This window comes from Bufo gargarizans, chromosome 2 (genome assembly GCF_014858855.1).
Source record: "Bufo gargarizans isolate SCDJY-AF-19 chromosome 2, ASM1485885v1, whole genome shotgun sequence".
Lineage (NCBI taxonomy): Eukaryota > Metazoa > Chordata > Amphibia > Anura > Bufonidae > Bufo > Bufo gargarizans.
Genome location: NC_058081.1, coordinates 596,075,653 through 596,090,870, shown reverse-complemented (window position 1 = coordinate 596,090,870; position 15,218 = coordinate 596,075,653). Strand labels below are relative to the sequence as shown.

General features: G+C 45.1%; 1 protein-coding gene across 2 annotated transcripts in view; it reads left to right on the top strand.

Annotated features, from left to right (window-relative positions):
• The window catches only part of LOC122926787 (segment polarity protein dishevelled homolog DVL-1-like), a 152,673-nt gene that overhangs the window by 74,547 nt on the left and 62,908 nt on the right, over positions 1-15,218 (top strand). For both annotated transcript variants that reach the window (XM_044278270.1, XM_044278271.1), the window contains 2 exons: positions 2,221-2,342; positions 12,641-12,753. In XM_044278270.1, coding sequence (XP_044134205.1) covers positions 2,221-2,342; positions 12,641-12,753 — 235 coding nt within the window. The remainder of the gene's footprint in view (positions 1-2,220; positions 2,343-12,640; positions 12,754-15,218) is intronic.

Genomic DNA, 15,218 nt, shown 5'->3' with positions numbered 1-15,218 from the left:
GGCTGCTGCTGGTAGGTGCTGTGACTGTGTCACTGCAAGCAAGGGAAGCAGTTAAGTGCGGGGTCCTTGACACCCCATAGTAGTGCCCTGCTTCTATGGTAGGTAAGTAACAAGTGTCTCTCTTTACCCTTCTTCTTGTCTGTAGATATCCTGAGATGAATGGCACAAGATGACTTGCTTTGAAAAAGAAAACTTCTGTCTTATTCTCTCCAGTTTCATATATTCATACTCATATGTGTCTAGGAAACCAGCCACTCTGTGCACCCCTGCTCCTCCTGCTTCCTCTTCCATCCCCTCCAAATTTTATGCTTCATAATTTGTGAATTTTTTTCTATGCCACAAGTATGACCCTGAAGTATCCTAAATCCATATGCAAATGAGCAGTTAGGAGCACCAAGGGCAGGCCCTATACACTATGTGCACCCCTGCTCCTCCTGCCTCGTCTGTCAGCACCTCCTTCTCCTTCTTGATTGGCCAGGCCAGGTGGGATAACCATGCAGGAACCTGGACCTGTCAATCAAGAAGGAGAAGGAGGTGCTGACAGACAAGGCAGGAGGAGCAGGGGTGCACATAGTGTATAGGGCCTGCCCTTGGTGCTCCTAACTGCTCATTTGCATATGGATTTAGGATACTTCAGGGTCATACTTGTGGCATAGAAAAAAATTCACAAATTATGAAGCATAAAATTTGCAACTTTTTAGGCTTCTCAGCACTTATCTGAAATGGTGAGAAAAGGGTGCTGGGCTTGGTGTGAGGGATGGGGCTTAGTGCGGCCCGCTGGAATTGCTATAATGTACTCCCGAAACTGGCATAAATTATAGCATATGGCATTATTAGGAGGTATCTGCCTGTTAATAAATTAGGAGTATCTTACTCAAGAGCAGGGAGATCAAGCCTCATGTATGGGAACTTGATAAGTATCCCCCTCTTTGTCCAGAATGAAGCAACGGATCACTAAGTGAAAGGTATCACTACATTCGGCTGAGCTACATCTACAAGGCGTTGTGCCTGAGACAGTGGTTTACTGGTGACAGACCCCCTTTAATTTGTATCTCTAATTAAAGGGAGTCTGTCACCACATTTGAGCATATTAGACTGATCAAATAGCGTTATATGTGCCACCGAGAACTTAAAAACGGTACCTTTGTTGTATCTAATGGAGTTTTCTTTCAGACAAAAATTAACTTTTAAGATTCTGTAAATGCGCCCTCTCAAGTGCCCAGGGCGGCGTCTCAATCGTCCGAGCCCCAGGCAGCACCTCCTCAACGGCTCATAACCCCGCCCTCCGTGTGCCTCTGCCCGCCCATTTACTCTCCTCCTCTCTCCTTTTCCACTGCACCCGCTACGAATTTGACTGCGCAGCCACAGTGGAAAAGGATTAGGCTTAATACAAGCCACTCACTAATGTATTGTGATTGTCCATATTACTTCCTTTACTGGCTGTATTCATTTTTCCATCACATTATACACTGCTCGTTTCCATGGTTACAGACCACGCTGCAATCCATCAGTGGTGGTCCTGCTTGCACAATGCGCTCCCATGGTCCCGGCCACCAGAGAGGCTGACACCTTTTCTATAGTGTGCAAGCACGACCACCACTGATGGATTGCAGGGTGGTCTGGAACCATGGAAACGAGCAGTGTGTAATGTGATGGAAAAATGAATCCAGCCAGCAAAGTTATATGGAGAATCACAATACATTAGTAAGTGGCTTGTATTAACTTTCTCTACATGATAAATGCCACTTACTGAACTGAGACAACCCCTTTAAGGTGGATTTCCACTGTCAGTATTCGGGCAGATTATAGGGAACGCATGTTCCTGCGAATGATCCCGACAATCTGCTGGTCTAAATGTGCCTCTGATCACCCGATCAGGTGATCCTGACGTTCATGCAGCCACATCAATCATTGTTTGTGGGCAGCAGATCGCGCCGTCTAAACGGCGATCTGATGCCCAGAAACAATGCAGTCTATGAGGACGAGGGATCGCAATATCGTCCGCTCATCCTGATACTGTGGAAGTGATCTCTGCATGTGAATACAGTGGTCTCCTTCACGGAACGAGCAGCCGACTGTTCGGTAGGAAAGCTTCCCGACAATCGGCTTCAGCTCGGCCCGTGTAAAGCTGCCTTTAGTCTACAGCTGTGTGCATATAAAGTTGTAGTATATTCAGTGCTTACTATTTTTTTATTGTTTTTGTTTCTTCTATTTCTGTAGCTGGTTTTGGCAGAAAGCTCACACTCAGATGGAGGCTCCCAAAGTACGGAAAGCCGGACAGACCTTCCTCCTCCGATTGAGAGAACAGGTGGAATTGGAGACTCGCGCCCACCATCATTTCAGTAAGAAATATCATACACTTAAGGGGCTATTCTGAGAGCTGTAGCACCACAGGCAACACGATAAAATAAAGTGCATGCAAATCTATATTATATTTATGTTTACAAATTTTATTGCAGATTTATTTTTATTTGACAAATTATTCTTAACCCCTTAGTGACCAGCCTTTTTTGGACCTTACTGACCAAGCGTTTTCCTTCCTTTTTTCAATGTCGCCTTCCAAGAACTATAACATTTTTTATTTTTTTATAGCTATATAGCTGTATGAGGGCTTGTTTTTAGCGGGACAATTTGTAGTTTTTACTGGCACCATTTTGAGGTACACATAACCCTCTGATTAAAAACAGCAATACTTTATAAATTTTACGATGTTCATTTTTCGGAATAAATAACATAATATCCTTATTCTCTGGGTCAGTACGATTACAGCGATACCAAATACGCATATTTTGTTTTTACATTTTACTACTTTTGTGCGATAAAAGAAAGAAAATCTTTTTGCATCGCCGCCCATAACTTTTTTATTTTTCTTTCTATGGCGTTATACAGCTTTCATAAATCAAATGTTTTTAATTGTTTTTAAATGTGTTGTGTTGTTGAAGTTACATGCCTCCTTGGTCAAAACTCCTGTCTCCCCATGACATCACTTCCTGTCCCTGAATGCTGGATGTTTTGTGTTGTCATAGGGGGAACTGGCCCTCTATCAGCCAATCACAACTGAGTTTGGTTTATATTAAGGTCTCTTTTACATTGTCCGATGATTGGAAATAAATATTCCTAAAGTTGTTATTTTACCTGGTGTAAGCATGCCGCCAATTGGTCAGGTGATTGTATCTTTTATGCAGCATTCAAAATCCTTAGTTGTCAGCAGCATGCTACACTACATATACAGAGATGGGCCGCCGACAATAGGGGAGCTGCATGTGTCCAACCAATCACTTTATTGATCATTGTCATACGTACAGTGCCGGTGAATGGAGCTAAATTAGCTCTGAACAACTTGCTAAGTATTCCATCAGCATTTTACCCATGTAAAAGAACCTTAGAAGGACTCAGAAAACCCCTTTAAAGAGGTGTCACAATGTGGGGGAAGGGGAGGAACACCAGAATGACAACAGAAGGAAAATGACCAGAAACTAGGCCTCACAGCTAGGGAAAGGGAAAATGTCACCACCTAGGAAACCCTAAACCTAGCCCTGACTCCTGTCAGTATGAATAGGCCCTGAAGGTGGGAATATTCATACACCGTAAACCTAGGCCCTAGTAACCCTGAATATCCCTAGGAGTAGTGACAGGATCTGAGACCACTGGTTCCTTCCCAGATGAACGCACCAGAGTCTCCCTGAGGCCTAGTAAACAACGAGCAAACTGCATGGTAGGAAGTGTGAGTCCAGACTAAATAGAGAAGCACTAATGACCACAAGCTACACCTGAGACAAGAGGCGTGGTCATTACCAACAACAAGACTGCAACAAGAGAAAACAGGCTGTCAGATAACCTAACGTCCTAACGTGCAGCTAGTCTTTCAGATCTTCTAACCTCTGTCAAAGGAGGGACCATAAAAAAAAGGTTTTACAAGTGTTTTTTTTTTTTTTTTTACTGATCACCTATCCTCTCGTATCTGATCGGTGAGGGTCTAACATCTGGGACCCCTGCGAATCAGCTGTTTGGGAAGTCAACGGCGCTCACGGTAGCGCCACAGCCTTCTCTCAGCTTACCAAACACAGTGCTGTACACTTTATAGTTGCTGTGCTTGGTATCTCATTCACTTCAATGGGGCTGAGCTACGCCACGCCATGTGACCGATAAACATGTCGTCACTGGCCTAGGAAAAGCTGCGATAAGGATGTGGCGCTACTACGAGCATCGGTGCCTTCTCCAACTGCTGATCGTCAGGGGGTCTCGGGTGTCAGACCCCCCCACTGATCAGATACTGATGACCTATCCCCAGGATAACTAATCAGTAAAAGACACTTGGAAAATCCCTTTAACAGCCTCATGCTACCTGCACACAGATGCTGGTAGACTTGCTGAAATTCTGCATGAATTTGCATGCAAATTTTGGTGCGTTTCCAAATCCACATCAATATCTGCATGTGTTACTTTCAGTTTTTGATGCGGATTAGATGTGGTTTGGCCACAGATCTTACACTTTCATTGAAAAAGGTGAAATCTGCACAAGAAAAACGCAACAACAATAATATACTACAGATTTAAAAATCCGCACATCAGGTCAGTTTCCACACAGAGCAAAAAAGAAGAGCGTACATGAGATTTATGTAATGATGTACACTTTGCTGGTACTGTATTTGGCCTCATGCACACGACCGTTGTGTGCATCCGTGGCCGTTGTGCCGTTTGCCGTTTTTTTTCGCGGACCCATTGACTTTCAATGGGTCCGTGGAAAAATCGGAAAATGCACCGTTTTGCAGCCGCATCCGTGATCCGTGTATCCTGTCCGTCAAAAAAATAGGACCTGTCCTATTTTTTTGACGGACAACAGTTCACTGACCCATTCAAGTCAATGGGTCCATGAAAAAACACGGATGCACACAAGATTGGCATCGGTGTCCGTGATCCGAAGATCCGTCTGCATAAATGCTTTTTCAGAGCTGAGTTTTCACTTGGTGAAAACTCAAATCCGACAGTATATTCTAACACAGAGGCGTTCCCATAGTGATGGGGACGCTTCTAGTTAGAATATACTACGAACTGTGTACATGACTGCCCCCTGCTGCCTGGCAGCACCCGATCTCTTACAGGGGGCTGTGATCCGTACAATTAACCCCTCAGGTGCCGCACCTGAAGGGGTTAATTGTGCGTATCATAGCCCCCTGTAAGAGATCCGGGGCTGCCAGGCAGCAGGGGGCAGACCCCCCTCCCTCCCCAGTTTTAATTTCATTGGTGGCCAGTGCGGCCCCCCCTCCCTCCCTCTACTGTATTTAACTCATTGGTTGGTGGCACAGTGTGCGGCCCCCCCCCCGGCCCCCCTCCCTCCCTCTATTGTATTTAACTCATTGGTGGCACAGTGTGCGGCCCCCCCCCTCCCTCCCTCTACTGTATTTAACTCATTGGTGGCACAGTGTGCGCACCCCCCCTCTGCCCCCCCTCCCTCCCTCTATTGTATTTAACTCATTGGTGGCACAGTGTGCGGCCCCCTCCCTCCCTCTATTGTATTTAACTCATTGGTGGCACAGTGTGCGGCCTCCCCCCCCCAATCATTGGTGGCAGCGGAGAAGCATCATACTTACCTGCTGGCTGCTGCGCTGTCTGTGACCGGCCGGGAGCTCCTCCTACTGGTAAGTGACAGATCATTAAGCAATGCGCCGCACAGACCTGTCACTTACCAGTAGGAGGAGCTCCCGGCCGGTCACAGACATCGCAGCAGCCAGCAGGTAAGTATGATGCTTCTAATATTGCTAAGTAACCATGGCAACCAGGACTGCAGTAGCGTCCTGGTTGCCATGGTTACCGATCAGAGCCCCAGCGATTAAACTGGGACTCCGATCGGAACTCTCCGCTGCCACCAATGATCGGGGGGGGGGGGGGGGGGGCCGCACACTGTGCCACCAATGAGTTAAATACAGTAGAGGGAGGGAGGGGGGGGCGCACACTGTGCCACCAATGAGTTAAATACAATAGAGGGAGGGAGGGCAGGACCGCACACTGGCCACCAATGATATTCAAACTGGGGAGGGAGGGGGGTCTTCCCCCTGCTGCCTGGCAGCCCCTGATCTCTTACAGGGGGATATGAAATGCACAATTAACCCCTTCAGGTGCGGCACCTGAGGGGTTAATTGTGCGTATCATAGCCCCCTGTAAGAGATCAGGTGCTGCCAGGCAGCAGGGGGCAGTCATGTACACAGTTTGTAGTATATTCTAACTAGAAGCGTCCCCATCACCATAGGAACGCTTCTGTGTTAGAATATACTGTCGGATATGAGTTTTCACGATGTAACTCAAATCCGATGGTATATTCTAACATAGAGGCGTTCCCATGGTGATGGGGACGCTTCAAGTTAAAATATACCATCGGATTGGAGAAAACTCCGATCCGATGGTATAAAAGGGACTCCTGACTTTACATTGAAAGTCAATGGGAACGGATCCGTTTGCAATTGCACCATATTGTGTCAACGTCAAACGGATCCGTCCCTATTGACTTGCATTGTAATTCAGGACGGATCCGTTTGGCTCCGCACGGCCAGGCCTGTCCGTGGATTCTCCAAAAATCAAGGAAGACCCACGGACGAAAAAACGGTCACGGATCACGGACCAACGGAACCCCGTTTTGCGGACTGTGAAAAAATACTGTCATGTGCATGAGGCCTTTGGCTGCTGTTTTTCCACACAAGAATCTGCACAGAAAAACTTGTGTAATCTGTAATGTGTGCAGATACCCTTAAAGGGGTTGTCTCACTTCAGCAAATGAAATTTGTCATGTAGAAAGTTAAAACAAGGCACTTACTAATGTATAGTGATTGTCCATATTGCCTCCTTTGCTGACTAGATTCATTTTTCCATTGCATTATACTCTTCTACTTTCCGTTGTTACGACCAATCTAAAATACAGCAGCAGTGGCCATACCTGTAAGCTATAGTAAAAAGCAATGTCATATGTGCACTCCCATGGTCCCGACCACCAAAGAGGTTGGATCTTTTTCCTACAGTGTGCAAGCACGACCACCACTGCCGAATTGCAGATACCCTTTAAGGGGTTGTCTCACTTCAGCAAATGGAATTTGTCATGTAGATAAAGTTAATACAAGGCACTTACTAATGTATTGTGATTGTCCATAGTGCCTCCTTTGCTGGCTGGATTAATTTTCCATTGCATTATACTCTTCTCGTTTCCATAGTTACAACCACCCTACAATCCGGCAGCGATGGTCGTGCTTGCACACTGTGGGAAAAAGCTCCAACCTCTTTGGTGGTCTTACAAGTACGGCCACCGCTGCTGTATTTTAGGTTGGTTGTAACCACGGAAACTAGAAAAGTATAATGCAATGGAAAAATGAATCTAGTCAGCAAAGGAGGCAATATGGACAATCACAATACATTAGTAAGTGGCTTGTATTAACTTTCTCTACATAATAAATGCTGCTGAAGTGAGACAACTCCTCTAAGGCCACATACACACGTTGCGCAATATGTGTGGCTTTTCCATGTGGATTTCCATGCGGAAAAAAAGCAGTGTAGTTCAGTACCCCCCAAAGTGTATGAGATTACACAAATCTCATGTACACTTTGCAGATTTTTTTCAGTGCAGACTGCAGTATGTCAATTATTTTTGCGGTTTTAGCTGCAGATTTCATCCTTTTCCAATGAAGGCCGAGATGTGCGGCAGAACCACTTCTAATCCGCACCAAAAATTGTTGTTACAAATTGTGGATTTTGGCACGGATACGCTGCAGAAACCCAGCTGAAAATCTACAAAATTGACAGTACAATACTATGTGGACAGAGTTTTAAAAAAAAATTATAGAAAAGATTGGTGAAATAAATTGCTTGTTAACCCATAGCAGTGGTGGTGAACCTATGGCACGGGCGCTAGAGGCGGCACTCAGAGCCCTCTCTGTGGGCACCCACACCCTGGAAAAAGTTTTGGGTGCACCAATATGCCTTTTTCTCCCGTTCATCAGCACAGGGCACGCTATGTATGGCACAGGCAGCAGATTGAATGTAGGCAGGTTATTATAGCTAAATGATAAAGTACATGGAACATATACTAGATTGGACTGTAGTATTCAGGGTAAATTCCCGTGTTGGCACTTTGCAATAAATAAGTGTGATTTGGGCTGCAGTTTGGGCACTCGGTCTCTAAAAGGTTCGCTATCTCTGGCCTATAGGGTGTCTGCAAATATAGATCTGAGTACCGCAGCCTAACCATACCTATGTGGAGAGATTTTAAAAAATGAAAAAATAATTTATGGACGTCCTCTAAAAGACTGTCATGGGCACGGGCTATTGGATTTATTAGACTGTTTTCATTTGGTTAATTGGAATGGTTTTCAGTTCTCCACCCGATTCCCTCCTCCAGTTTTATGTCATTTACTGCCTGTGTCCAAGAACTGATGAGTCAGCGTCATAAGAAAGAACACCACAGAGACGTGCACTGGCGTAGGGGACTGTGGTTCTTCTCAATAATTCCTATGCCAAAGCAATGTCTCATATCTATCTGTCTAATATCTATCTATCTATCTATCTATAAAAACACGAAAAAAGTTGCAGCGCATTACTAAATGCACTAAGACTGGGTGAACAGGTGAATGTGTGAACAGGGTCAAATACATGACGCCCATACTTACTATTAAGCGGGGTTAGAAGCTCTTAGCGTCTTAGCGCATATCTATCTATCTATCGTGTATCTGTCTATCTCATCTACAGTACAGACCAAAAGTTTGGACACACCTTCTCATTCAAAGAGTTTTCTTTATTTTCATGACTATGAAAATTGTAGATTCACACTGAAGGCATCAAAACTATGAATTACCACATGTGGAATTATATACATAACAAAAAAGTGTGAAACAACAGAAAATATGTCATATTCTAGGTTCTTCAAAGTAGCCTTTTGCTTTGATTACTGCTTTGCACACTCTTGCCATTCTCTTGATGAGCTTCAAGAGGTAGTCACCTGAAATGGTCTTCCAACAGTCTTGAAGGAGTTCCCAGAGATGCTTAGCACTTGTTGGCCCTTTGCGGTCCAGCTCACCCCAAACCATCTCGATTGGGTTCAGGTCCGGTGACTGTGAAGGCCAGATCATCTGGCGCAGCACCCCATCACTCTCCTTCATGGTCAAATAGCCCTTACACAGCCTGGAGGTGTGTTTGGGGTTATTGTCCTGTTGAAAAATAAATGATGGTCCAACTAAACGCAAACCGGATGGAATAGCATGCCGCTGCAAGATGCTGTGGTAGCCATGCTGGTTCAGTATGCCTTCAATTTTGAATAAATCCCAACAGTGTCACCAGTAAAGCACCCCCACACCATCACACCTCCTCCTCCATGCTTCACGGTGGGAACCAGGCATGTAGAGTCCATCCGTTCACCTTTTTTGCGTTGCACAAAGACACGGTGGTTGGAACCAAAGATCTCAAATTTGGACTCATCAAACCAAAGCACAGATTTCCACTGGTCTAATGTCCATTCCTTGTGTTCTTTAGCCCAAACAAGTCTCTTCTGCTTGTTGCCTGTCCTTAGCAGTGGTTTCCTAGCAGATATTCTACCACGAAGGCCTGATTCACACAGTCTCCTCTTAACAGTTGTTCTAGAGATGTGTCTGCTGCTAGAACTCTGTGTGGCATTGACCTGGTCTCTAATCTGAGCTGCTGTTAACCTGCGATTTCTGAGGCTGGTGACTCGGATGAACTTATCCTCCGCAGCAGAGGTGACTCTTGGTCTTCCTTTCCTGGGGCGGTCCGCATGTGAGCCAGTTTCTTTGTAGCGCTTGATGGTTTTTGTGACTGCACTTGGGGACACTTTCAAAGTTTTCCCAATTTTTCGGACTGACTGACCTTCATTTCTTAAAGTAATGATGGCCACTCGTTTTTCTTTACTTAGCTGCTTTTTTCTTGCCATAATACAAATTCTAACAGTCTATTCAGTAGGACTATCAGCTGTGTAGCCACCTGACTTCTCCACAACGCAACTGATGGTCCCAACCCCATGTATAAGGCAAGAAATCCCACTTATTAAACCTGACAGGGCACACCTGTGAAGTGAAAACCATTTCAGGTGACTACCTCTTGAAGCTCATCAAGAGAATGCCAAGAGTGTGCAAAGCAGTAATCAAAGCAAAAGGTGGCTACTTTGAAGAACCTAGAATATGACATATTTTCAGTTGTTTCACACTTTTTTGTTATGTATATAATTCCACATGTGTTAATTCATAGTTTTGATGCCTTCAGTGTGAATCTACAATTTTCATAGTCATGAAACTTGGTCTGTACTGTATGTCTGTATATATCGGTCTATCTATATAACTATACTAACTGAAGGACCCGGCTTTGCACGGGTATATTTAATCTATTTCATTTCATGTTTGTGTGTGTCGTTAAAAGATATCGACAGTATCCACTATAACAGTGTCATCCACAGTCGCCCCCCCCCCCCCCACTGTGCCCTGTCTCCTTAAAATGGGACCTCCACAGCAACCTACCCCCTTAACTTTGACCTTTACAGCAGCAAGCCTCTTTAACAGTGAGTTCCACAGCACCCCACCCCCTTGACAGTGACCTCCACAGCACTCGCCGCTTAACACTGACCATAGGTTACAGTCCCCTTAACTGACCTCCACCATTCCTGGCCCCCTTAAAAGAGACCTCCACAGCGACTGCCCCTTTAACAGTGACTGCCACAGTACCCCGCTCCCTTAAGAATGACCTCCACTGTACCCTGCCCCTTTAACAGTGACCTCTACAGCACCCCTCCCCTTAACACTGACCTCCATTGCGGATCGTCTCCTTAACTGTGACCTCAACTGTTCCCTGCTCCCTTAACAGAGACCTTCACAGTGCCTGCCCCTTTAACAGTGACCTCCACAGCATCCCGCCCCCTTAACAGTGACCTCCACGGTGGCTGCTCCTTTATTAGTGACCTCCACAGTACCCCATCTCCTTAACAGTGATTTCCACAACACCTCGCCCCCTTAATACTGGCCTTTACAGCAATCTGCCCCTTAACACTGACCTCCATAGCGGACCGTCCCCTTAACTGTGACCTACACAGCAGCCTGCCCCTAGGGTAGCCAGAGGTCCGGTTTTAGGCCAGACAGTCCGGCTTTCAGACTCCCTGTCCTCCATCCGGTGCAGGGCATGGATGGACACAGGGATGTTCTTTTGAACAGCTCACTCTCAGACAGCAGCACTGTGCTGTCTGAGCATGAGCTGCAGGGAGAAAGTCACCCTCCCTCCCACCCCTGCAGCTGGCAGAAGTTGATTTTTACTTTCATTTTCTCAATCCCCGTTGGCTGCGAAGTGGAAGTGGGCGTGGATTAGCGGGTCTGTGGGTGCCCCTGAACTGTGACCTCCACAGCACTCCGCTCCCTCAACAGTGTCATCCACAGCGCCCTGCCCCTTTAAAGCTGACCTGCAGCAGTGAAGAAAAATGGATAGGCGGTTATGGAAACCTGGCAGTTGGGATATAAAGAGAAAGACCTGCAGGCTTCTATTGGCTAATGTAGGTCATGTGCCATATTTGCATTTTTGGGGAATATCTCAGGAACGGTACGTGCTAGAGAGCTGAGACCCGGTCTAAAACCTTAAAAATTTTGTGATTGTAAATGTGACGGTACGGATTCCTTTAGCAGGCAGACATACATACATACATACATACACACACACACACATACATACACTCAGCTTTATATATTAGATATATTATCTATCTGTCTACCATCAAACACTTGTACTTCTATTATCTACCACTAGGTTGTGCTGTTGCTGTGTGTGACCTTCTTTAGTAATTTTTAGCAGAAGATGAACCATAACAAGGACGGGTTTATTGCTCTGCAGTAATTCTCTTGAACTGTGATCCTCCAGCATTTGTTGTTGGTTCAATATCTCCATGGTAGATTTTCTCTTTAGATGATTTCTCTTGTTTAGAGAGCTGTTGGGGAATTTTGCATTACTAGAGAAGAATACTCCGTTCATAGCCCCCACCTATTAGCCAGAGCAAAGAGTGACTACATAACGTACCTGGAGCAGGTAAAATGAAAAGTCAGAGTCCAGAATCTGGTAATCCGAGGTTCAGAGGAATTTATCCCCCGACATCACACCACAGGTTAAATCCACCTTAATGCTCCAGTGAAGCACTGGGAATCCTGGGGCTTGCTCTGCTACATTTTTTTTATGATTGCATTTTACTCATTTTGGGCTAAGAATCATTTTTTTCAATTGGTCTTTATTAAAAAAATATTGAACCATTTTGCCACAAAGGGTTAACTTTTTACTTTCAGCTTGTGCCCCTCATCTAATAAACATTATCTCTAAGCCACATTCTTATCAGTAAAATAAGAACTGAGATATAATGAGTGTTTATAAGGTCAGAGATAAGGAGCTGTAAGCCCAGCTCCTTGATGGAAGAGTGAAAATTCAGGTCCTGCTACTAGAGAAACTCAAGGCTGCACAAAGACAGTGGTTCAAAATTTTTAATAAAGACCAATTGAAAAAATGAGTACAATGCAATAATAAAAAAAAATTGTCCCCAAAGGTGTACATAGCCTTTGATTGTATCCCCCAAATCTTTATGTCCTTACTTTGCACGTCAATGACTTGCGACTTTTCTAATTTCTTACAGCCCTAATGCAGGCAGCAGTCGGGATGGACTAGACAATGAGACGGGAACAGATTCTGTTGTAAGCCACAGGAGAGAACGTCACCGGCGGAAGAATAGAGAAGCACATGATGACGGTATGGTAACATGTCATCATGCCTCACATTTCACGCTCCGTTATCTGTGTCATGTATGTATTGATCAGTGCAGATAGACTTGACAGACAGAGGTATTGATTGAAAGCTGACTTGAGGCTTCGCCCTGATCACATCATGACAGCCATTGATTTCCTGCACAATGGATGTCTGCTGGGAATCTGCCTTCGTGGCTAACTAGTTTCAAAAACTTGAGTGATTTTACAGAGATGCACTGAAGCAAATTGGAAATGCGAAGCCTAGAGAACCATGAAAGAACAAATACATTGGCAGTCTTCTGTATTCATCTACCGTGGGGTAAAAGAGTAAATGAAAATATTACAATATCACAATATTTTATTCTAGTTCATATTTTTTTTATCATTTGAACCAGGTTTTCTTATTATGTTTTCACATAAAGGGATTATGGACATACATAGATGGAGGTCCAAAGCTCAGGATTGGAGATGAATGAATTCCAAAATTAATTTCTTGTCCAATTCGGTTGAACCAGCATTCAGATTCGATTGGTCTGAATAAATCTGGTCTGAATCAAAAGTGAACCAATTGCCCAGAAGAGTCATGTGTGAGTCGTGTGTGAGATCTCATAGGAATGTATCCAACCCCTTTTCAAGCTCTTTAACAACCAAGACAGCATTAGTAATGTCTACGTGACAGTGACATATATGGCTATGGGTAGACAGATGGGAGCTGGGGGTAACAAACAGCCTGTATGATAACACACTGCACTTTTTTAATTAAAAAACTGTCTAAAAATTATTCTTTTTTTGGTGGCAGATGCCTTCTTATCTGTCTTCTGATCTGTAAATTGTCGGCAGCCATTTTGAGCAATGGACAAATCACAAAAATGTCAGGTTTGCCAAAATGAAAATCTTTCAGGAAATTGGTAGCAAATTCAATTTATGTACAATCAATTCACTCATCTGTACCTGGGATCGTAGATAGTGGTCCAAAGCTTAGGACTCCCCTGAGAAGCAAGCAAGGATAGATCCTTTATGGAGCACTCAGCACTAATATCAATGTGTGACATGTAATATCACATGTATTCTCCTGTAACAGACACAAAAATGAATGGCTGCATGGAGCGATAGCTGCTGATCGGACTGACTAGGGTGTGTCGCATGTATTGGTTTTGTGAAAATTATGGCCAAAACTCTGATTAGACTGCATTGTATGAACACACCTTTAAAGGGGTTATCCAAAGTCTAAAACTGTCATTTTGGGGAGTGGGGGAAAATCCCCACCGTACAATGACGGGTAGGCGGAATATGACACTAGGCCTTAATACCGGGATAAGGGAAGCAGGTCACCTCCTAACGCCACCCTCATCCTATACCTAACCTCCTAACTGTATGAGCTGGCCTCGATGGTAGGGGGGCTTATACTCTGGAACCTGGGACTTACTGACCCTAATGATCCCTGAAATAGGAGACAGGAATAAGAGACAACCGGTTCATCCACGACACGGATGAACCGGAGTCTCCCATAGGCCTAGCAACAAGGAAGTAGAAGACAGTAGCAAAAAACAGATTGGCAGGTAAGCACCCAGTGCAAACAACACACACTGGAACAACAGCACTTACCACAACAACTGGAGATGTGAACTGGAACCCATGCAAACGGACTTCAATCCGAACAACATCCCGGACTCAGTATGTACTGACACATAGGAACCAGGAACAGCTCACTGACTTGACTTTTGGTTCCCCCTCCGGGGAACCCTGATACCCCCTTCTGGAGGTACAACACACAGGGAAACGCCATGCATTTATGCTGGACAAACAACACTAAAAGACCAGACAACAACAAGACGTACACCACATACTGAACATAATCCCACACCAAACATCAACACGGATAAGGTAGGGAACATAGAGGATACAAAAGGGATGACAAACTATGTTCAACAAGGTGGCCCTGAAGCTGGACAGATGGAAAGGTCCAGGATGGAAGCATAACTCCAGCTCCACCAGAAGCTGAAGTCAACTCTGACCTCAGGCTCCAAACACCAGAACTATAAGAGCCAAGAGGCCACACCCAGCTCCACCTTGCACACACCTTAACCCCATATACACCAGAAATGGGAAGGGAACCAGACTTAAAGGGAAAGTGTCCAAACATGCTACAAATTACACGTTGTCACCAGCCACAAGCATCACGGTCCACTACCACCAGACCATGACACAGCCGTGACAAAAACATGCCCCTCAATGCCCAGGCCTCTCTTCTAGATTATACTTACCCCTCTCCCCTGCATTGCTCCTGATCCCACCGCTGCATCTCCTTGTCGTGCGGATCAAAACATCCAGTAACGGGGGAGCAGCCAATAGCAGGTAGCGAAGGGGACGAGCCTCCCTAGCATAGCGGGTGACGCAAGGGAGCCTGGTCTCCATTACAGCCTACTATTGGCTGCTCTCCACGTCACCGGATGTTTTGATCTGCGCATG